The 23,220-nt window shown below is 50.7% G+C and overlaps 1 protein-coding gene across 1 annotated transcript in view; it reads left to right on the forward strand.

Annotated features, from left to right (window-relative positions):
* The window catches only part of ANO2 (anoctamin 2), a 347,947-nt gene extending 327,640 nt beyond the window's left edge, over nucleotides 1-20,307 (forward strand). Inside the window, exons 21-25 of the mRNA XM_080812555.1 lie at nucleotides 3,825-3,977; nucleotides 4,343-4,395; nucleotides 6,286-6,467; nucleotides 17,314-17,419; nucleotides 19,376-20,307. Coding sequence (XP_080668681.1) covers nucleotides 3,825-3,977; nucleotides 4,343-4,395; nucleotides 6,286-6,467; nucleotides 17,314-17,419; nucleotides 19,376-19,645 — 764 coding nt within the window. The 3' untranslated portion in view covers nucleotides 19,646-20,307. The remainder of the gene's footprint in view (nucleotides 1-3,824; nucleotides 3,978-4,342; nucleotides 4,396-6,285; nucleotides 6,468-17,313; nucleotides 17,420-19,375) is intronic.
* The last annotated feature ends 2,913 nt before the right edge of the window (nucleotides 20,308-23,220 follow it).

A 23,220-nucleotide genomic window follows, 5' to 3' on the forward strand; every position in this document is an offset into this window, starting at 1 on the left:
TTAATTGCCTCCAGCGTCAGGCAGTATAGGGCTGGTGTTGATTTGAGAAGGTCCTGGAGAGTGAGAGGAGAAAAGCAATGGACTTGGTGCCTCGGAGTGTTTCCAGTCTTTGTGCTTCCAGCCCAGCGTTGCTGGAGCTCCTTACAGCAGGCTTTGTAAAGATTTAGCGGAAAATCAACTTACGGATTCCTGCCTAATTGGCTTGGCCAGGTTTAATCTGTTATTGGTCAAGCCAAGCTGGCTTCTATTACGCAGTGCGCGGAGGGTTCCCGGCGACGTTCTTATCCTCGTGGAGGCTGGCTGTTTGTAGAAGTAAATCTTGGTGTTGGTGAAGGCCAGTATCGTTGTGTCCTCTGAAGTGAACCCAGAAGGACGCCCATCTGATACAGCCTTGCGGCCTTCGACTTAAAAGAAAAAGTCTTGGATTTGGTATGTGTATGTTAGAGGGTTAGAGTTCTCTATTTTTTTCCTCCCCCAGATAAAACAAAGCTTCCTGTTTGTTTCTGCCTCTTTGGGCTGATTCCTGGAAATGTGCAGTGTACCCTGTCCAAGCAGGCAGCACCCACCGCTTAGGACATCTGTAGAGAGGGGGTCCTCATGGCCTAGGGTACCCTGCGGAACATCAGAGTGGGAATGGGGGTGTCCCGTCACTGCAGGCCCAGCACCACAGTCCTTTGCTGAGCCCACCCCCTTGAGGTCATACAGGGCTGGACACATAGGCTTACATGGCGAGGAGAAAGTAAGAACCATGTCACGGCTCTGGGGTAATTCAGGCGCACTGTGAGCATCGAGCCACCACTGGAAGTCGTTTATGTTGACCCAGGAGAGACCAAAGGGAGCCTGTAGGTCTGGAGAGTTTATGAAGGTAAAAAAAAAAAAAAACAACTCATCAGGGCAGCCCCAGGGAGAGGGCTCATCTCTGCCCCTGGAGATCACTTTAAGAGAAGGAGACTGAGGGCACAGTCCTATTTTCCTATTTCCTGGAAGAACCTGGGTGTCTGCGGGCCATTTGCGCAAGTGTGGTAATGGCGTGCTGTGTACATTGACAGCCACTCAGAAGTAACCTGTCCCTTCCTCCCCCTGCCAGTCTCCCTGCCAGTCTCCCTGCCGGGCCCTCGTGGCGGCTTTGGAGGGTTTGCACGGTTTTGCTCGAGGAAGTCACTACCAAAAATAAGAACACTTGCCCTGTAGAACTGAACTCATTAGAATCAAGAAGACCAACTTAGAAGTCCATAAATAAAGACACATTCATACATATACTTAAATACAGACATGTATTTTAAAGGTTTTAGAAAACTAGTCTAACATCTGTTTTGCTTTCCTTGTTAATTCCGTCCCCTCCACCCCCCTGCCCACACCCCTACCCCTGACTCTAAAGTGAATTCCTCAGCAAAGCCTGATTTAAAAGATGCCGGAGACCCTGCATTTTGAACTGGCTCCCAGAGCTTGTTTTTGAAGATTTCCTCTCCCTCTCCCCACCGCCCCAACCCCTTCAGCCAGCCAGCTTGGCAGGCGTCATTCCAAGGTCCCAACCTTGACAAATCTGCGCCTTCTGGTGATCTTGCCACCAACTGACACCTGCCAGTCCCCTGGGGCCAGCTGAGAACCCACTGGGCATCAAGGACCACACGGAGATGGACAAGAGCAAAAACCCACAACTATGGGCTCAAGCAAACTGCCAGATCTAAAGCAGTTCCACGCAGGTTCTCTTTCTCGAAACTTCTACTGCCCCGAGGCATATCCCTCTATGAACGTTTTCTATTTTATTATTATTATTTTTTTTAGTTTAGATCCCGGGTTTTCATTCTTTATTTGAATATTCTAGAATCTTGAAGCTTGTCCAAGAGAACGAGAATCAGAGCGTCATTACAGGTCAGACCTGGAGAGGAATTTAAACCAGTCTCTTCAGGACTTCTCAGTGAGGATGCTGAAGCCCATTGGAACAGAGAGAATTATGCAAGGACATATGGCTAGGGAGAAACATCTCCAGTGCTAGAGGTCAGGCCTCCCGACTCTCATTCAGGGCTTACAGCTTAAATTTGTGTCTGTGTAACATATCCGTGTGCGGTCTATGTCACAGCCGCTTGTAAGGGATGATATTTATCCCAATAAGGGATAACGTTATCGAGCAATTATTAGGTGGCAGACGCTGTTCTAAGCACCTGATTTGTGCAATATCACTCACCCTTGTGACAACCTAGATGGGCATCGTCATTCTCCATTTGCAGTCGAAGTAACTGAGACCCAGAGAAGTTAAATAACTTGCCCTTGGCACGTAGGGGCTTCCTATTAGACTGTGGCTTTCCCAGGACTCGGGACTGTGGTTGCTGAGCCCCTAGGGATGGATGGAGCCCTCGCCTGTCTAGTGAAAAAGAAGTGTGAGTAGATGAGTCACAACAGCGCACGATGAGGGCTGTAACAGAGGCAGGCGCCAAGGCAGGGCGAGGGTAGAGGAGGAAGAAGGGACTTCTCTGAGAAGATGGCATTTGAATGGTCTTTGGGCTGCCGAGATGTTAGCTGGAGAGCTTGTGCACAGGTGAGGGGGGCACCTGCTGCCTTCCAGGAAGATCCCAAAGGGGAGAAGCCCGGTGCCTAAAGGCAGAAGCATGCTGGCTGTGGGGGAGATGTGGAGAGATAGGGCTAGAGAGGTACATGGGGAGCAGACCATGAAGTACCTGCCTCCCGAGATAAGGAATGTGGCTGACTGTCAGGAAACAGAGGGGAGCCCAGAGCCATTTTTATGATAGGTAAGTGCCAGGATCAGGGGGAAGAGGCTATAGAAGCCTGGGCAGACTGGACAAGGGAAGCAGTTAGGGGGTTGGGCTGTGGCCCAGGCGGACTCGATGAAGGGCTGGGCACCACGGTGATTGGCACAGGCCTTGTCCCTCCTTTGCTCACACTGCTTCCACGGCTTGGAATGCTCTCTTCAGCCCAGGCTCATCTTTGAAGACCAAGCTTAGGTGTTTGACCTGGAGGCTCTCTTCAGCCCCCACCATGAATGGGCTTGCGCTCCCCCTCTCCTGGGTCCCCGCTATTTCTGACACATTCCTCGTTCTCTCTTGGCATGCAATCTTGGCGCTCATCTTTGTGTATGTTTCTCTCTTCTGCTTGACACTCAGCTCACCAAAAGCAGGACCAGACCTTTGCCTCCTGAAATACTTGGCAAGGTGCCTGACATTCAATGAGCTCTCAATAAATGTGTGATGAATGAATAAGCTTTCTAAAGACAGTGACTATTTATATGGAAAGATGAGGCCCAATTTGGGAGGTGATTTTTTTTTAAGTGACCTTAGGGGTTGGCAAACTATGGCCCATGGGCCAATTTCAGCCCACTTTATGTACCGCTTTTGTGAATAAAGTTTTATTGGAACACAGCCAAGCTCATCTGTCCATGTGCTGTCCCTAGCAGCTTTCGCCCTACAATGGCAGGGTTAAGTCATTGTGACAAGATGGTGTGGCCTGCAAATGGAAAAATATTTACCATCCGCTTACTGAGAAAGATTGTCAACCTGTGAGTTAGAGGACCAGGATTAGTGACTGTAGATAAAGAGTGATGGAAAAGAGAGAGTCAAGACTTTTCTTTTTCTCGAATCTCCTCACCACACCTAACGCAGAGTTTGCTCCGTGGCGACAGCCTTGGCCCATGGGCCTGCAGGCACTGGGAGAGAAAGGCCATAGCTGTGGGGCAAGAGGAAGTGGGCACTAGGAGACCAAGGTGGGAAAGAGACCCTGTAAGAAAAGACAAGGGGCCGTGGCTGCAAGGCCAAGTTTACCTAAATCCTGCTTCTTCCTGGGGAAGCTCCTCACGCTCTTCTCTCCCTTAGTCATCCAGTTTGGCTTTGTCACCCTCTTTGTGGCCTCCTTTCCTCTGGCACCTGTATTCGCCCTCCTCAACAATGTCATCGAAGTGCGGCTTGATGCAAAGAAGTTTGTGACGGAGCTGAGACGGCCAGATGCCGTGAGAACCAAAGATATCGGTATGTTCCCTGCCTAGAGATCATTGCAGGCCCTCCGCCTCCATCCATCCCCTCGGACTCCCTGCAGCGTCCTGCCATCACCGTCTCACTCGGGATTCAAGAGGGCTGGGGGAAGCCCTTGCCTCTCCATCCCTTGGAGCTCCTCATCCTCATATCTTCAGGCTCTGGGAGGCCTTTATCCACACCCACTTGTCCCCCTGATTTCCAGACAGGGTGCACCTAAGCCTTCCTAGGCAAGCCCTTTCCTGGGGACCCCACAGACCTCCACTGGTACCTTGTCTGTGGATCCTCACCCTGAGCTGCAGCCTTGTCATCACCACACCAAGGGTGGCAGTGAGCCCGATGTCCTGTTCTCCATCTTACAGGGATTTGGTTTGACATTCTCTCCGGGATCGGCAAGTTCTCCGTTATCAGCAACGTAAGTGTTCCCTCTATGACACCCTAGCTCTGTGGGAAGGGAGCTGCCAAGGGGGCCTCTAGGGGAGCTGCGGCTTTCAAAACAGGGTACCAGCCCTCGTTACCTCCCAGCCTTTTATTTTGGAGCTTTGTTCAAGGCAGCTCCCTGGTTAATAGCGCGTGCACGCCTTCTGACTCCTCCTGCAGCGGCCAGGGCTGCGCGACGTTCTTGTTAATTTCACTGTGCAAAAGGTAATTATCCACCAGAATGCATACCTTGGCCTTAAGGGTCAAAAATCTGATCTTTCTTCGGAGCCAAGAATAATGAGGAAAGAATTCCCCATATCTATCCGTCTCTTTCCTTTCTTTTTCTACTCCCAAGCTAAACAATACCTGGACCGGCGCCCAGGTCCATGGCTCCTGATTACGGTTCCTCCAGGCTGTCAATGCGGAGTCGTAATTATTCCCATGGACTCTGGCACGTGTAGGTTAGTTTAGGACAGACAGGAAGAGGGGTCCTACCTGTTGTGACCTCCTTAACTGCCTTGCCAGACATGTCAGCATTTCAGGGGAAATCCTGCTGGGCCCAAGCCAATGGCAGCTTTTTGCTCCTGCCTTTTGTATGGATGGTGGCCCAGCAGGGCCTTTTGTTCCATCTCCCAAGAAAGTCCCGCCAGCCTGGCACATACCAAGAAAGCCACCGCCCCTTTTCCCCCCGGGAAAGAAACTTTGGTTTTGGCTGGGACTGGGTTGCCTGTTAAGAACACATAAAAATGACTAGAGAGGCAGAGAGCATCTGCCCCCTGCATTTTGAATGCTTGAAGTAGGAAACGCACATCTTAAGGCTGGCAGAGAAGGTGGAATTTGGAAACTAGGTCAGTAGCTACTTTGGAATTGTGTTTACTAGGAAAGGGGCCTTGCATACTAGGTACTTTCCACCGTACCACAGAATGACAAGAAGTCTTTCCTCCCTGGCCTTTCTAAGACTCCTTTACTTATCTGTAAGAATGGGAGAGCATAAGATTACCCACCAAAAAGGATCATTCTGGAGACCTAATGTAGAGCAAGAGCTCAGTAAGTCTGGTACTCATTCTCAAATATGGTTATGGCCATCCACGCTCATATATACATGTAGAAAACAATACCTAAACTACATTTTTTTAATAAAAGGCTTTAATTTTTGGTGCAGAATACAGTATAAACACCTGCCAGAAAGATTTAAGATTTTCTTTGCAGAAAGTACCTCCACATTCAAACATGCCATCATTCACTCGCTGTTTGCTTTGCTCCATAGACAGTTATAGGACACTTAAACATGCCAGACAGTACGTTGGGTACACGTGGTTGGATCCAGCAAGACCCTCTCCTTCCCCCTCGGGGTCTCAGTGTTCCTAAATCCAATGGATGAAAGCACAACTTCCTTTACGTGCTGTGCTAAAAAGTGCCGAGAGACGATGGTCAAACGGAGGGAACTGTGGTACCATGTCCCTGGTACTCCTGGTTCTCTGGTGTCCCGCAGAGGAAAAGGTTTGTCATCATCCAGTGTCCTTGCACGTTGCCTCTAAGTGGCACTCTTGTCACTTTGAGTAATTTTCTCAGAAATTCTTCCACTCTGCCTTGGCTTGGCCAACATCAGTGTCAACTTGGATATTTCAGAGGGGCTCACTCCCGCCAGAACCCAACAGTCCACACTGGCTTAGTACTCTCAGCAGCCAGCCACTGTCCAGTGGGTTCACTTACACATATCGAAAGTGGGAAACTGCATGAGCTCCAAGTAAGGACTTCTCTATCAGAGCGGTGCCTCTGGATGGGGAGCCCAAGAGGGACCCATCCCTCAGCCAGAGGTACGCTGTGCCACCTGGACAGCATCCGCCCTGAACACCCCTCAAGCCCCTGTGCTTCTGTCCTTCAGGCCTTTGTCATCGCCGTCACCTCCGACTTTATCCCCCGCCTCGTGTACCAGTATGCCTATAGTCACAACGGGACCCTGCATGGCTTTGTCAACCACACCCTCTCCTTTTTCAACGTCAGCCAGCTGAAGGAAGGAACGCAGCCGGAAAACTCACACTTTGACCAAGAGGTTCAGTTCTGCAGGTAAAGTAATTGGGTGGAGGAGGGCGGCAGCAGGTGACCAGAAGTGGTAGATCCAAGGAATTATCTGGAAGATCTAGATTTATATCACTCTCCTCTCCCTCTTTCTCCTGCCCTTAGCCCCCGAATCACTATAAATCGATTTCAGTGAATCGGTACGTATTTATTGAGTGTCTTTTGCCAGACACTACAGAGCAAAGAAGTATATGGCCTTGTCTTTACCATCAAGGCTTTTGTGGTCTGGTTGGAAAAAGCAAGCAGAGCAAATGGGACAGAGATTGCTGTTCAGGGACTCTATCTAGTGTGGACCTTGAGCACTGTGGGTGTTCAAAGGAGAGGAAGATCGGTGGGGGCTAGAAGGGAAAGGTAGGCTTCCTTGAGGGCCCAGGAGGAGATGTAAGATGGAAAGAGAGTATGCTAGGGTGGGGAGTCAGCATGGGCTAAGTCATAGGGTGAGGATGAATTTGGGGTGTTAGATGAACACTTAGGGGCTAGGTATTGTAGTTAGCAAGACGAGCACTTAGAAGATAACAAAAAGGAATAGTTTTGGAAATACAGTATATCAGAACTCCTAGGATAATATAAGCCAAAACACTGTTGAATTTGAATAGGGAGGACGAAGTCGGTGATAGGAAGTCTTGATATATTGCAGGAATTGTAATATGATGTGAGAATGATAGGTAAAGTGTAGGCTTGGGAAAATTAGTCTCAGAAAGAAGTATGGACTAGAATTGGGGGAACTCAGGGAGGGCAGCTAGTGTGCTGCCATCATTCAGGCATGAGCCATGGCAGGCATGGTCCAGGGTGATGGAAGGAATTAGGAGGAAGTGAGGAGCTATTTACTGTAATACATGGTAGCGTTGGTAGCAAGAGAGTAAGAGGGAGCCGGAGCCAAGGATGCCTCTCAAGGTTGGGCTGAGGTCAGAGGTGGGTCCATTGACACCAATGGGGAAAATGCTAAGAGAATCCAATTTTATGGCACATAGGATGAATTTGATTTCAATCACATTGATTAAAAAAGAATGGTGGGAAAGTTTTCACCTAACTCCGAGGCACAACTAAGCTGGAATTCCAAAGGGGTCCAGGTCAGAGTTGTTGAAAACCACCAGCCCAGGGAACATGGAAGCCAAGAAACAGAAAACTCTCCACTATTCACCCAAGAAGGGCAAATAAAGAGAGGTATAGATGGGAACCAATTTGGACCCTCGTGAGATGATAGTAAAGGACTTTGGCAAAGAACACAGCTCAGATACTAAAAAACGTAGAGCAATAAATACAACAAAATCAAAACCTAAGAAAGGTATCGAGGAACAAACGGAAGGCTTTTCCAGGCCATCCCTGAGCGTGTCTGATGTAAGAGCTGGTGACCCTCCGTCAGAGAAGCGAGGCCTCAGTGGTTCTTGCTGCCGGGGTGACCCTGGGTACAGCTGTCGTGTGTTCCTGCCTGGTACCCAAGGCCTGCCATCCGTGAGATGGCCGTTCAGGTTCAGAGTCACAGTCTGACGCCACACAGGAGAGGAGATGAATTGGTCCTCCCCACCCAGATGACCGAGTGACGCAACCATACCCCTGTGTGATTGCAATGGAAGGGTATCTGGTCCTTGCTGGGAGAGCTGTAGGGTTGCGCTCTAGTCAACAAGGAGAAGGCTCAAAACCAGTGACTGGATCTAAGAACAGGTAAGTAAATTTAGTCACAGATAGTGATTTCTGCCGGCCTAGATGTTTCCAGTAACTGCATAGCTGGCGCCACAGGGAGTCTCACTCTGGGACTGAGGGCCTGTGCAGGCAGATTTGCTGCTACGCGGTGCACGGCCCAGGGCCACTCCGCTGTGCGCCCGCCACGCCAGACTGCCTGTCCTTGCTGCTAGGTTTTGGCCCACAGATGCGACAGACGTAGTTCCAGCACGTGGAGGATGTGTCCCAGCCGCAGGCTTTCCTGGTACCGTCCAGACGGCCCCAGCAGGGTACATGAAGTCGGCCTGCAGTCGGCACTGCAAAGTAGTATTTCCAGAATCGTTTCTATTACCAGAAGGTATAGGAATGATCTTTTCGAAGCCCCCCATTCTACCGAGGCTTAGAAGGGTAAAGAATTCTCCAAGTCACTGGGGTTTCAGGGACAGATCCTGAAGTAAAACTCACGTATATCCAAGAAAGCAGATCAACCCCCAGGTATGGCAGGGAGCAGCACCGTGTGGGTTGTGGGGAGGCAGGGCTGATACTGTGTGTTTTGTGTTTGTTTTAAAGATTTATTTGAGAGAGAGAGAGAGAGAGGCCTCCCAGGTCACGGGGGCAGAAGGAAGATGCAGAGAGAGAAACTAAGCGAACTCCACGCTTGAGTGCGGAGCCTGACACAGGGGCTCAGTCTCATGGTCCTGAGATCACGACCTGAGCCGAAATTAAGAGTTGGACACTTAACCCACTGAGCCACCCAGAGGCCCCCTGTCTTTCTTCCCTTCCCTTCCCTTCCTTCCTTCTCTCTCTCACTTTCTTGGGAGTGAGACTCCCCACAGAGCAGGGAGCCCAATGCAGGACTCCATCCCAGAATCCTGGGATCATGACCCGAGCCAAAGACAGACGCTTAACTGACTGAGCCGCCCAGTGTCCCATCTCCCCCATGTGTTTCTTTAGTTGGTCTAGAAGCACTGAGCGTCTGTGACCTTGCGCCTGACCATCGGAACTTCCAGAAACACTGTGAATATGCTTTCCAGATATATCAGGGGCTCCACTGGCTTAAACATAAAAGGATTTGAATGGGCCACCACACTGAAAGTTGAAAGTAGTTCTAATTTTAGGCAAGACTTGATTCAATCAAGTCTGTCTACACCAAATCTTTCTCCACCTCCCTCGCAGTACTATTCCAGTCAGCTACCAGCAGCTCCTGGGTCCAAGTCCAAGTGGGAACATACCTCTTTCCCAGTGATCCTGCAGAAGTCTCATTGGCTAGGATCAGTAGGTGTGCCCTCCCCCGAACCAGTCACGGTAGCCAGGCGAGGAGCTGGAGGTGGGAGGTGAAATGATCTCCGTCTGAAGCACCAAGTAGGAGAGTAGGAGGTAGTTGCATGGAAGAAGTTAAGGTGAACAGATACAATAGCAAATGTCTCGCACACCAGGTATTACTAGTACACATGGAGCAGGTCAAGTTTTGTTGTAGCTGCTTCCAGAGTCCCTGTACTGCCCAGCCAGCTCCAAAGCCCCGACAACTCCTCTCTCCATTGTTTCTGTGTAAGCTGATGGGATCATGGCTTATTGGGGACACATTAAAAAACAACAAAGGGGTGCCTGGGTGGCTCATTTGTTAAGCATCTATCTGCCTTGGGCTCAGGTCGTGATCCCAGGATCCTGGGATTGAACCCCACAGGGGGCTCCCCGCTCAGCACGAAGCCTGCTTCTCCCTCTCCCACACCCCTTGCTTGTGTTCCTTCTCTTGCTGTGTCTCTCTCTGTCACATAAATAAAATCTTTAAAAACAACAACAACAAAAAACCCTCTTCCAGCAAAGTTGCAGAATTATTATTGAGTGCATGTGTAGAAGTGTGTTCTGTATTTCTGCTAAGAAAATGTTTCTGCAAGATGAAACCAAAATGATTTTTGGAGCATCTGACATGATTTCCTTACCCAGTGCCAGTAAAGAGTACGGGTTCACTGTACAATTATTTTTGAGACCTTACGAGAAAGGCTTGTTGTTGGTTCCATGATAAGGAATAAGACACAATGCCTCCCTCAAGAAGTCTAGATGGAAGAGATGAGCAAGTAAGCAAGCAATTAAAGTCTAGCTTTAATAATTTATAACAGGGTAACTGCAGGGAGCTCCGAGAGCCTCGCAGAAGGAGGCACACACCTAACCCAGACCTGAGTATAGCGGCAAAGCTTCAAGGGAGCTAAAAGCTGGAGGTTGAACTTTGTGCAAGTTTGGCCAGACTGATGCTCTTGTCGACGCTCCTCGTTCGCACGACCAAGCTGGCCTGGGAGGGCTGGGAGGAGTGCGGGGGGACCGGAAGGGAGCCTCAAGTGCTGAAGGAGGTCTGGGGAGAACAAGGCCTTCCAGGTAGACGAGCTCCTTGGTGCTGGGTGGTGGGAGCTGGAGTGGCGGATAAGCTCTGAGGGCGAGGAGGGAAGAGAATGCAGAAGCCAGACCGAGAAGAGTGTGGTGGTCTTACGGAGGCGCATGGACCCCCCCCTTAGGGCAGTGGGGAGCCGCAGGGAGCAGGGATGAGATCACACTTGTCACTGGGGTTCTCTCTGCCTTCAGTGTGAAGGCCAGTGGGTTACATTTGAAATAGAGATGCTTCACTCTACGGTGTGAACAGGTGTCCAGAGCAGGCTCAGCCTATTACCTGGATACAACATACCAAATAGGTATACTTTGGGGCTACCTTCTCCTAGAGGGGCAATAATTATTGATGGAAATCTCTGCCTCCGTGGGTCCTACGCACCGCATGCTGTGGGAACGTGGCCGGCTCACCAGCGTCTCAGGAGTTTCGGAGGGGGGCATAACTTACTGATGTAAGCCAGGAATCGTCAGCGGCTGTAAGAGATAGCAATGAAGGAGAAGGAGAGAGAGAGAGGAGGAGAGAAGAGGGAGGGAGAGAGAGAGAAGGAGAGAGAGCTCTAGAACTAGTCCCAAAGCCAGTGTTTAAAACCGCTTCCGTGGTGGGAAATGAAAAGTTTGCCCTGATTTTCTGGCAAATAATGTTGGGAACTCGATGACCCTTCTTATTCTTAGCTTTCAGTGACCTCTGGAGATAAATGTGGTCACATAAAACTAAGGGCTCGGGCTCCAGCCCAGCCTCGCCAGGCATCGAGGTATCCTAAAAATAGCAGTCAACGTTGGGACACGTCTCCAGCTGCCCATTTGAGATGCGTTCCCAGCATTTTTGGAGCAACGTTCACTTCGGTCCTCTCGCTGCGCTGGCGGGGCTGCTCCATAAACAGTCCGGTGACGTGGGTCTGCGGGCAGGAGCCGTGGCGGCTGACAGGGCGGAAGGGCTACTGTGTCCCGGAGGGCGGGTGGTGGCCCAGGCTCCCGGCTCCACGGGAAGGGAGCAGAGGGGTCAGCAGGGGAGGGCCTGGCCAGGGAGCTGACTTGGGCCTGGTCAACCCAGTGGGACTGCTGGGGGCTGCCAAGCGTCGTTGGGGGCGTCTGCCGGGTTTCTCTGCAGGGCCCGAGTTCTTGCATATCCCAAGGTCACGTGACAAGGCTCTGGCGAGGCGAGTTCTCTTCAGTCCGCGGCTGTCTCTCATCTGCTCCGTGAATGCAGAGGGAGAATCAGCTTTTCCGGGTGTTGCCATTACTGATCTTTATCGACCCCTGGATTAATGTGGCTCTCATTAGTTCCTAATTGCCTGTACTGTTTTCCCTCGTTAAAGGCCAGTCTCAGAAGGCAGTTTGAAGTAGCTCAGATGGAATGAAGATACTGTATGTAATTGTGTTTAGCATGAAAATGACACTAATTGCCATTGGGACTATTAAAAAATTTTTTTAACATACCACTGTTTGGAGTTGAGAACCGTATTTGCTAACTGATTCATAATGTAACTAAAACCTCATTTTTGAAAAAAGCCGTCCCTGATTGTTGATGACTAAATCCTCAGTCTGTAACTTCGGTACCCTTCCCGCCCACAGTGGTGTTGGATGAGGAGGAATTGTGGCAGATGTCCCTGTCCCTGTCACTGGCCACCCCTGCAAGGGAGGATGGGCGGGGGACACTGAGCGGGGAGTCTCTCTCTTCCCCCTCCGCACCTCAGTGTTCCCATCTATAGCGGACATGGAAGAATGATCTCCAAAGATTCTTTTCTGGTTCTTTCTAAAAAAATTAATATTTCATGATACACATAACATACTAAAAACTCTAAACATTACAGGCAGCCTCTCTGACTCTGTCCCACATCCGCCTTCCCCTCTGCCTGGTCCTAGGCACCTCCCCAACAGTACTCACGGTGGGACATTTCCACGCGTCTTTCTGAGACTTTCTTCCGTGAGTTAACATCAAATGAGCTCATAGAACCTTTACGGGGTTTCATGGCTTTGTTTTACAATAATGAAATACATTCAGATTAATGGGAATGTTATTTCTTTAAGTAATGTATAAATTCAAACTCCATGTGATTTTTCATAGTGTTAGAACAATCTAGATATAATCAATCTTACAGGAATTTAGAGTGACCATATAATGATGATTTTTCTACCAGTTTCACTTACTGTGTATGAGTCGCAGTTAACGCTATAATTTTGCTCCTCAAAGCTTAGTCTAAAAATATGAATCCACCGAATATTGCCATTAATTATATCCTTTTGAAATTGTGATTTTTTTTATCATAAAAGCAGTCCTGTATACATATGTATATATACAAAAGGAAAAGACTTTCTTGATCATCCTTACCCCAGTCATTCTCTCCCAGGAGAAACCACTGTGTTTATTCTTGGTGGAAGCCTCCAGAAATCAGTCACATGCATTGTCTTATTTAATTTTCACTGTGCTTTTCTTTAACATTTAACGTACATGCACACACACGCATGCCCATACTCATTTATTTATGGTCGGTGGGTGAGAGCTGGAGCACTTCTGTGTGCTCAGCACAGAGATGCGTGTTTTGCGAGCTCCATTTTACAGGTTTGAATGCTGAGGTTCAGAGAGGAGAAACAGGTTTCTCGGGGTCTTATAGCTAGTAAGTGACAGAGGCCACTCCCAGTGCACACTTGCTTTTTAGACACCACCAGTGGGTTTGTAATTGCAAGCCTCTCCTTCTTACGAGACTCTCAAAATTAATATTAAGGCTCAAAGACAATAAAGAGAGCTCTGGAGGGGTGAGGATGAGTTCTAGGAATGGCTCCTAAAAAATCCTAACTCTGAACTTAAATCCCAGCCAGCAGGTGCAGGAAGGGACCAGATGTGGGGGTTCTCCCAGTGCTTGGCCCCTTAGGGAGACTTTGGGAGAACCGCACTCTCTCAACCAGGGAGAAACATCTGGTTTTGAAAGGCCTTTGTGCTTCTGGGAATGGAGCAGAAGTTCTACCTCCCACGGGCCTGAGGCTTACCTATTTTGTGCCATTTACCTGGACGCAGATCCTGAGAGAAGCCCCTGGCAGTTGTGACGCTGGCTGACCCTTTCTGATTCATATCAGCGTGAGGGGAAACCTGGAACATCTGTGCCTGCAAGCTCAGAGACACCCCCCCACCCCCCCACCCCCGCCCAGAATGCCAGAAGCCCTGGGAGCAGTTGTGTATGTGCTCTGTCCTCTTCCCAGGAGCAGTGTCAGCCACCTCTAGGCAAAGGGGAAAGAGTAGCTACTGTTGATGGGGCACATGTCCCTGTGGGATGGAACGTTGAGGCCACTTTGTAGACTAGCACCTTGGCCATCAGAACGTCGGGTAACTTGCGAGAGAACATAAAACCAAAGTGACAGAGGTAACATTGAGCTGTCACCTGGTGACTCTGAAGTGTATGCTTTTGCCAGTGCTGTGCACAGGGCTTAGACACCAGACAGACCTGGCCGACAGCTCATGTGTCGTGGTGGAGACAGTGAAGGTCATTGGTCACTGGTCTTTTTTTTTTTTTTAAGATTTTATTCATTTATTTGACAGAGCCCAAGCAGGGGGAGCAGCAGAGGGAGAAGGAGAAGCAGGCTCCCCACTGAGCAGGGAGCCTGATGTGGGGCTCGATCCCAGGACCCTGAGATCATGACCTGAGCCGAAGGCAGATGCTTAATGACCGAACCACCCAGGTGCCCCATCACTCATCTTTTGTGGCCATTTCTAGCCTTAAAGATGATTATCTCTTTAAGTAGTGTCTTCTTGTTACTCACTGAAAACATTTGATAAGCTTGACTTCTTAGGATGACACTTGAAAAAAATGATGAAATCTGAATTTATATTGGAATGTAAACAACCAGTCCTTTCCTGGTGGCAGAAGCTTACGGGAATAATATTCTTCAATCTATGAGTCATTGTTCATGAGTGGGTTAGGAAATCACTTTAGTTGGTCATGATCAGCATTTTAAAGACAAGAATAGGATAAGACAGGAGACGATAGATTCAGAAAATACTGGTTCATCGCACATGGCGAGGGTATGATTTTCAGCTCAGTGACGTATACTTACGTGTGCATTAATGGGCAGTGTATTTCTCATTACTGTAGGTCATGGGTTTTTTTAAAGTTAGCTTCAGAAAGGGAGATATGAGCAGATGCATAACTCATTAAATTGTGCAGTGTTTTTTCCCGTGGATCGTTTGTCCTCTAGTTCCTACCAGAACTACCTTTAGCCCATTGGCGTAGTGGTGTTTTCAAGTAAAGCTTTCTAGAAATATCTGTGTTAATCTTTCCCCAGATCTTTGATTCAGTGCATGTGTTTGTTGGATTTTAAAAATGTTTTGGATACTCAGGGAGGGCAAAGGGACATTTCCAAAAGCTGTGGTGAGTTAGTATCAGAGGTGGGACCAGAATTAGATTATTTATGGATTCTTTCCAGACTGGGAAAAAGAGGGGTGAGCGGTGGCTCCTAAAGCAAGGTCAGTGAGCAGCTGTTCCTTCCTAAGTGGAGCTAGAGCACGAGAAGAACAGACTTTGGTTGTAGCAGGAGAGATGGGACTGACCTGGGGAAGGGCGTCCCCATGGTACAGGCTGGGCGCTAGGTGTCGCGCCTGTCCCCCTGAGGTCTTGAGAAGAGTAGATAGATCCGCTTTTGCCGTGAGGTCCTTTGGGGGGCAGCTGGAGGGCGGCGAGCTTGAGCTTTTTCCCACCCGAAGGTGTCCCTCTCCATTTAGCCATGCTCTCCCCTCTCCCGTTAGCAAGCCTAATCTGGAGCTGGCCGTGCTTCTGTCCTGGGCCACGGGTGGATACGCTGAATCCCGCGGTGTGCTGCTGGGCTGCAGTTAGCTTTGCTTTTCAGCCGGATGTCAAAGCAAGCCTGCGACAGCTGTGATCAGCTGTTGGAAGGGCGGGGGTGGGGAAGGGGCAGCTCCTGGCCTCCTGCCCAACCCTAGTCAACTGCTTACTGTCCACGTCTGTTTGTCTCTTCCTGTTGTGGACTCTGTCGCTCTGCTGTTTTGTTTGTGTGCATCTCTTTTCCTCTTCCCCTTTTTTTCCTTCCTTCTTCCTGCATCTCTGTGGACAGTTGGAAGCCACCGTGCTTTACCTGGATCTTTTAGGGCAGCTGGCTCATTCCAGGTGGGGAAGGGACAGAAAGCTCCCATTTCTGGGGTGCCTGGCTGGCTCAGTCCACTAAGCGTCTGACTCTTGATTTCAGCTCAGGTCATGATCTCAGGGTGGTGGGATCTTGCCCTGCATTGGGCTCTGCACTCAGTGGGGAGTTTGCTTGAGATTCTCTCTCTCCCTCTGCCCCTCCCCCTACCTCTCTCTCTCTCTCAAGTAAATAAATAAATCAAAAAAAAAAAAAACCCAAAACCATTTCTGAATCCCCCACCTCAAACCACAGCTGTTGGCGAGGTGCTTTGTGACAATAGAGGAAAGGTCCGCCTTCATCCAGACTTGGATTCTTGCCTTGACTGTAGTCCTTGCTGGCCAGGAGAGAGACCTGGGCAAGTAACTGACCTTCTCTGAGCCTCAGTGTTCCCTATATTCTATGGGGATATCAGCACCTGCTGGAAGATGCTATGGAGATTGAATGAGAAAACTTCCAGAAAAGCTCCTTGCTCAGGGATTGGTGCATATGGCATGTTCAGTGTGGGTCATTTTCCTTGTTGGCCCCTTGTCATGCAGAGTCCCCACCCTGCCTTCCTTGGCAGCCTGCACCCCACTCGGTGGCCTGACACCACCCCAGTCCTTCCCCCCAGGGCATGTTTTGCTTTGACTAAACGTCAAAGATCTGTTGAATTCCATGGAGAAAACAGTCCATGAAGGGTCATAATTCTTCTGGTACCAGCTCTTGTCACTTTTCCAGGCTTAGGAAAAAAAGTGAGTCCGAGAAAAATGAGCCCCCCCCTTTTTTTTTAGAGGTGAGGGGGCGGCGTGGGGAGCAGAGGAGGAGGGAGGGCGAGAATCTCAAGCAGACTCCCCCGCTGAGCACGAAGCAGGGCTTGATCTCACCACCCTGAGATCATGACCTGAGCTGAAATCAAGAGTCAGACGCTTAGCTGACTGAGCCACCCAGGTGCCCCGAAAATGAGCAGTTTTTAACATAAGTCATCACAGAATGGGGGTGAAAAGGCAGCAGTGAGGAAAATCTCTCCACGGGTCTGAGAAAGAGGCATGAGCAAATGTCAGGCACTGACATTTTGTTTCTTAAGCCACATGGACAGATCATAAACGCGGTCAGTAGACGAGGATACTGACCAACCATCACTATGACAGCCATTCCTCCTTGAGCTTGGTTTGAGTCTGCTGTCCTTGGGCTGCAAGAATGCAGCTGTCTCTATGGCCGTGATCCTGGAGCAGCCAGCCAGGAAGGAAGCCTGGGGTTGTCTGCAGGCACCTGTATCACTGCTGAGCCCACGGGCTGCTGAGAACTGTCCAGTTTCTGGGCATCTCCCTCCGCTCTTGAGCTCATGGGCCCGTGGGGCCAACAGGGACCCATGGTGCTGGGCTCCTTTCATGATTCCTGGGCTCCTCTGGAAGAAGAATCCATGTGGAAGCCATGAGGGATATTAAAGAGAGAGTAGGAAAAAGGCATTTCCAGGCCAACACTGGGTGTTTTTTGTTTGTTTGCTTTTTAGGACTTTGGTCATTTTATGCAATGGACACTTGGTGGGGCTGTGAATTCCTCCCTCCCCCTTCCTGCTAATTCCCACGTCTGGGAGCCAGGAGCTTGCCTGCTGCTCTGTTCCTTGAGGGTCAGAAGCACCCCCTGCCCTCCCTCTCTTCCCGGTCCTAACGCCACATTTCTCTCTGGGCAGGTTTAAGGATTACCGAGAGCCGCCATGGGCCCCGAACCCGTATGAGTTTTCCAAACAGTACTGGGCCATTCTGTCTGCTCGTCTGGCTTTTGTCATCATCTTCCAGGTGAGCTGTTCGGATAAGGAGTAGAAGCCCGGCTGCGGGGGTTGAGACAGCCATGTCTCCTTGCCTGCCCCTCCGCTCCGTGTGTCCTTGGTGCCGTGACACCGGGGTCCCCGCAAGCAGAGGAGGCAGGAAGCGCTCTCAAGAGGACCTCCATTAACGGATGGATTGGCAGAGAACAGAATGCAGAGTAAGGTTACAGGACAGATGTGGGGTAAGATGCAGGGTGGAGATAGATTCCCACTGAGACCTAAGACAAGAAAGGAAGCGAGAAGGGCAGTGGGGACCAGAGTCTCAACCCTGCAGCAAACAGCCCCGCCTGGTCTCCGCAGCTCAAGAAGGGGCTCGAGTTCGGAACCGTTCTTCTTGCTCTTGGCTGGCTCCCTCCTTTGTTAGCGTGCTCTGGCCCCTGAGACACCTGGCGAGGAGGGCCCCAGAGCCATCCGGCCATGCCTCTGTGGATGAATAGCAAACTCGAGCCCCCTGATCACTATCTCTGACAATAGCCATAGCTCAGGTTGCATGGCTGAGAGCCGAGGGCACACAGCCCCAGGTCCCACGCGGGGTCCCGCTGCCCTTCAAGCAGGAGCCCAGATCCTTTTCTCTTCCACTCCCTCTGGCTTTTGTATTCCCTGAAGGCAGATCTCTGGGGGGCTCTAAGATATCCTGTCCCAACCCCCCGGCCCAGGAAGTAGAGAAGCCCATCGGCTAGTCTTTCACCTAAAGAAGACAGCCCTTCTTCCTCTGGGGAGATGGGGTGATGGATTTGAAAAGCTGCTCCCCCCTGCTGGCGCCCCCTGGCTTTCCCACAGGTCACATGCGACACTCGTTAACTGCGTAAAAGTTGATTAAGAGAAGTGTGACTTGAAGCAGCTCTAGAGTGTGGGAAGCCCCCAGGAACCCCTGGAAGCCGCAGTTGGTCCCCTGGCCCTCCCCTGGGCCCTTAGGTGCGAGTGAGATTCAAGGTCAAGGTGGGAATAGGTTTGGAGCCTGGAAGACAGCCGTGCCCTAAAGATCCTGTCCTGGGTCCCATCGCTGTCCCTGGATCTCGGTGTGTGTGTGATCGGTGGGCAGAGAATGCCACAACTGGGGGAGTGAACTGGGCAGAGCATGGCTTGGGGAACTGGGCGGGAACCAGGTTATAAAGGAGCGGTCACATATTGGGCCGAGCTGGCACTGTTGTGATGTGGTCCCCACTTCCATGGAAAATGCTGCAGGAAAGGGAGTCCTGTCCTACCTGCGCTTGCGAGAGCAGGGATGGGGCTCAGCGGGTGGAAGAAGGAAGCCCATTACGAGTGTGCACGGAGGCTTGGAATGGAGAAGGGGGTGCTGGAGGCAGGGTCCCTAGCCCGGCCCATGTGACCAGCTTCGCAGGATGGAAGAGAGAGCAGGATCGGGTAAGGGGGAGGTGGGCTGAGGCTTAGCACAGAAACTTACTTAGCACAGAAACCAGATGTCCGTCTCTGAGCTGGAGGACAGAGGGCAGGCTGGGAACAAGAGAGGAGCAGCTGGCTCAGGGAAGCCCTGGGGAGGCCAGCGGACCCCATGCCCACTTCCCAGGGAGCGCTGGAGCAGAGCGCTGGAGCAGGGCGCTGGAGGCTGAGAGGCCAGCCAGGAAGGACAGGATGGGGACAGCCCCACCCCATGTGAGCTGTTGACTGATTTCGTCCCCACGACAACCTGGGGGACAGGTACTTTCACTTCTCCACTTTCTACCTGGGGATGCTGTGGGGCCCCTCGGCACGTTGGCTCAGAGCACCTGCTAGTAAGTAGCTGGGCCAGAAGGACACAGCGGCATCCTGCTTCCGGGCCTGTGCTTGCCACAGCCCCCACCTCGGCAACACACCGCCCACCCCGCTGCTGAGACCATCACTCTGACGGGGAGGGGTGGCCGGGGGCACCCTGGTGTCCCTTGGGGCAGGGCCTCTCCTCTCAACCCCCCTCCCTGGCTTTTGGCAGAACCTCGTGATGTTCCTGAGTGTCCTCGTGGACTGGATGATTCCAGACATCCCCACGGACATCAGCGACCAGATCAAGAAAGAGAAGGGCCTGTTGGTGGACTTCTTCCTGAAAGAGGAACATGAGAAACTCAAGCTGACGGATGAACCGGCCCAGAGGAGCCTGGGAGGGGGACGTCGCAGCAGGAGCCGGGCACCCAGCTGGGCCCCCTCGGGCCAGAGCCAGCCGGGCAGCATCACGTCCTCTGGTTCCCAGCACACAAATGTGTGAGCGAGCCAGCCCCGCTGCGGGAGGGACGCCGCAGCCAGGGACCTCACAGAGCATGGCTGTGCACCTGCGCAGGCATGGTGGCCTGCATCTGCCGGGGTCTGGCCTGCCGGGGTCTCGGAAAGGTGTGCGTGCGCAGAGAGAGGTTAGAGCGAGCGAGAGAGTGAGCACAGGCAGGAAGAGAAATGGGGCTGCTTCTCGGAAACTTCAAGCTTAAGTTTCTTTTAGGTCCTCTTTGTATCCTTTTAGGGGCGTGGTACCCTATTCTGAGTCACTTGGCGAAAGAAGGGGTATCTTGACCCCAGAGCACCCAAGGGGCATGAGCCTTCCCTGTGGAACCTCAGGTGTCCTCTCTCGGGTGGCCACAGGCTGGGAGAGAAGCGAACCCCCATCCTGAGGGATCCCTCACCCCTTCCCACAATCTCCCTGAGCAGAGTACCCCTGAGTCACTTGCAGCCAGGGCTGTCCCAGCCCCACTGGGTGCATATTAAGTCACAGGGCTGATCGCTGCAGCCACTGGACTGTGATGGTGAGTGGCAGAGGTCCAAACCCGAGCTTGTCCCCAGTGCGCGTCACGGGGAGCTTGTGGAACTAGCTTAGCCATCACTTCATGCAGGCTCAGATTTAAAGTAATAAAATAAATGGAAACATTCTTTATAAAGATACGTCTCCTTGTCTTTGGTCCTCTTTCTTTCTGTCGCGTCCTCCCAGTACTTACTGAACACCTATGACATCCCAGATGCTGTTCTCAGATGAGAGATGAGAGACTCCCTCTCAGAGAGTCCAAGAGGGAAGATCTTGGCCTCATGGAGCTTCCTTTCTGTGAAAAGACAGACAAGACGCCGAGGAATGTGTAGGATTTCAGCCAGTAACAAGGGCTAAGGAGAGATACAAGGATGAGGGAGGTCAGGGGCACAGGAGGGAAGGGGCTTACCATTTTACATAGGAATCGATGACAAACCCAAGATGCCCAAGATAGTTCAAAGGTTACAACTTTCCTCCCAGAGCCGGGGTGGGGGTGGGGTGGGGGTGGGGTGAGATTTTCAAGACTAGTTGGAAGCAAAGTCCAGACATCATTTATCATGGTCTTTCGCACACCTCAACCCCACCTGCGGTGCAGAAGCCCGGGGCACGGTCTTGATCCTTGGGACTCGGCCCCCGTTCCTCCCGGGTCAGTCTGACTAGAGTCCAACTCGGTGTCCAGGTGGAAGCTTCGTGGAGGGCTGCGCTCCAGAGGAGAGATGTGTGTTCTCAGTTTTCAGCTCACCTGCTGATTCGAGGCCCCACGGGTGCCGGGCTGGGCATCCTTGACGCTCACCAAGGCTTCTGTTGCTCGCCCCCCAGCCGTGTGCAGGATCCCACTGCCACCAGCTCTTGCTCCAGGAAGTGGTCCCTTCTTCTGTGGGGACACCAGGACACAGCTTTAGTGGGAGCCCAGACAAGGCTGTCCCACACCACTCACGGACCGGTGGTCCTAGGGTACATTTTAACCACATCGCGCCTTCGTGGTCACGCTCAGCATGTAAGCCTAGATGCAAACTCCAGTGTTAGCAAAACAAAACACAGCATCGCCCTACAACACGCTTCAGCTAACTTGGGGAGAGGGGAGTGGCCCACGGGAGAGAAATTTCCCTGCAAGAGTGTTAATGACATGAAGATTCCGGGCCCATCAAAAGGAAGCTCTCCCCAGGGACGAGTCCTAACGGGGTTCAGGGGCTGGGGGTTGGTATTTCCCAGAAGTTGGAAGCTGTGCGGGTCCACACTGAGGGTCGGGGGCCGCCTCCAGCACCCAGACACACACTGTGCCCTGACTGTGGCAGGCTCACAACCCCACCTCCCCCCTTCTTTTTTCAAGTAAACATTTTAATATGATCACAGAGATGCTACTTGGACCCCAAGAGTCAATCAGAAAACCCATGAAGAAGACAGTGAAATCACCCCACAGTCCCCCAAATTTAGAACCAACATCAGCAACCGTGTTTCCCTCCAGTCTCTCATTCCCTCTCAAAGGCATGTGCATTTTTAATTTATTTATTACTTATGTTTTTACTTCTAAATCTGTCTTTATTGGCATACAATATATATACACATAAGTTGTGGAAAGAACAGCATAATGAGGAGGTGGGTATACAGCTAAACGGAAACAAAGCTTTTTGTTTGTGTTTTTTTTTGAATCTTAGAACGCATGCATATTTTTAGTGACCATTCTGCAGTATATGCTATCTTGCTGTTTCCACTTCCTGTATCTCAGCAATCTTTTTGTCCTGTAAATTTCAGTTTTGAATTATTCAAAATGGCACACCGACCACTTACCCTGTGTCAGGCTCCGTATGGGGCACTTGGGCTACATCCCTTGACACAATGTTTCCTGCCCTCGGGAGTTTGCAGTTCCTGTGGGTGAGTCAGGAAGACATCATGAACCACGAAAATAAACCACATAGTATGTTAGAAGGTATGAAATGCTATGAAGAAAAAGAAAAAGTCAAGCATGGTAGAGGGGATTAGTGGTGGGAGTAGGAACTCCATTCTATTTCTTTTGTATGATGGGCCTTTTGCTTTGTTTTTTCCCTGCCCCACTCTGTCTTGTTAAGGGGTTGGAGATTGGGGATGGAAGCCTGGGGTGGCCAGAGCTCACACAGGAGGGGGAGGGACTGGGTCAGACGGAGCCTCCTGGGGAGATGTAGGTGGAGAGGAAGGGAGATTTCATCTGCCCAGGTACACGTTTCTACTCTGAATTAGGAATTCTGTGATTTGTCCCACCCAGATCATCTCAGTAACACACACCCCCACTACCAGCACGACCACCAGATGTGCCCACCTAACACAGCAGCAACTGGGATTTAGGCAAAGTAAGAAGAACTTCCCCAAGGATCTGTTAAGCAGGGTAGAGAGGGAGGGTAGGTGGGGTCCTAACTTAAATAATAAAACCTTCTCTGAGCTCTGAGAGGTAATAATTAATTTTGACATTTCACTATAAAATGCAAAAAAAAAATTTTGTGAACAAACATTGAAACACTGAAGAAAGGAAAAACTATCACTCCTACCTACCTACCTACCCTTTCTCCAGAAATAATAACAGTTAATATTGGGGTTTGAGTTCATCTGTGTTCTCCTGCTGTATGTGTGGCTACCTACATTGGTCTGTAATAGCATCTATTTTGTTTAATCCTACGAGAAATATACACTCATCGAAGAATACTTAGAAAATGCAGAAAAAGTAAAACATAAATAAAACAGAGGAAATCGTCTTTTTACCTCCAAGAGAAACAGCCATGAGCCCCAGGTGGAGGGCTTGGTGACCAGCCCTATTCGCCACAGGGTTCATCAGTTTTTCCTTATTAAGAATAAAAAGACATGGAATCCATTTGATAGTTGATTTAAACGAATCTTAATGGCTCTTTCTTTGATGCACGCATTATAAAGAAAAGAGGTGGAATAAAAGGTAGACGTCCCTTCCCATTTCCCCCCTCACAGTCTCTTCCGAGCAGAGCAGCCCTGTTTGGAGCATTCCTGCTTGGCAAAATAAATGGTGCTAATCTCAGTGAAGACTCCTCCCTCCCTCCCTCCCTCCCTCCCTC

Source organism: Martes martes (genome assembly GCF_963455335.1).
Source record: "Martes martes genome assembly, chromosome: 8".
Lineage (NCBI taxonomy): Eukaryota > Metazoa > Chordata > Mammalia > Carnivora > Mustelidae > Martes > Martes martes.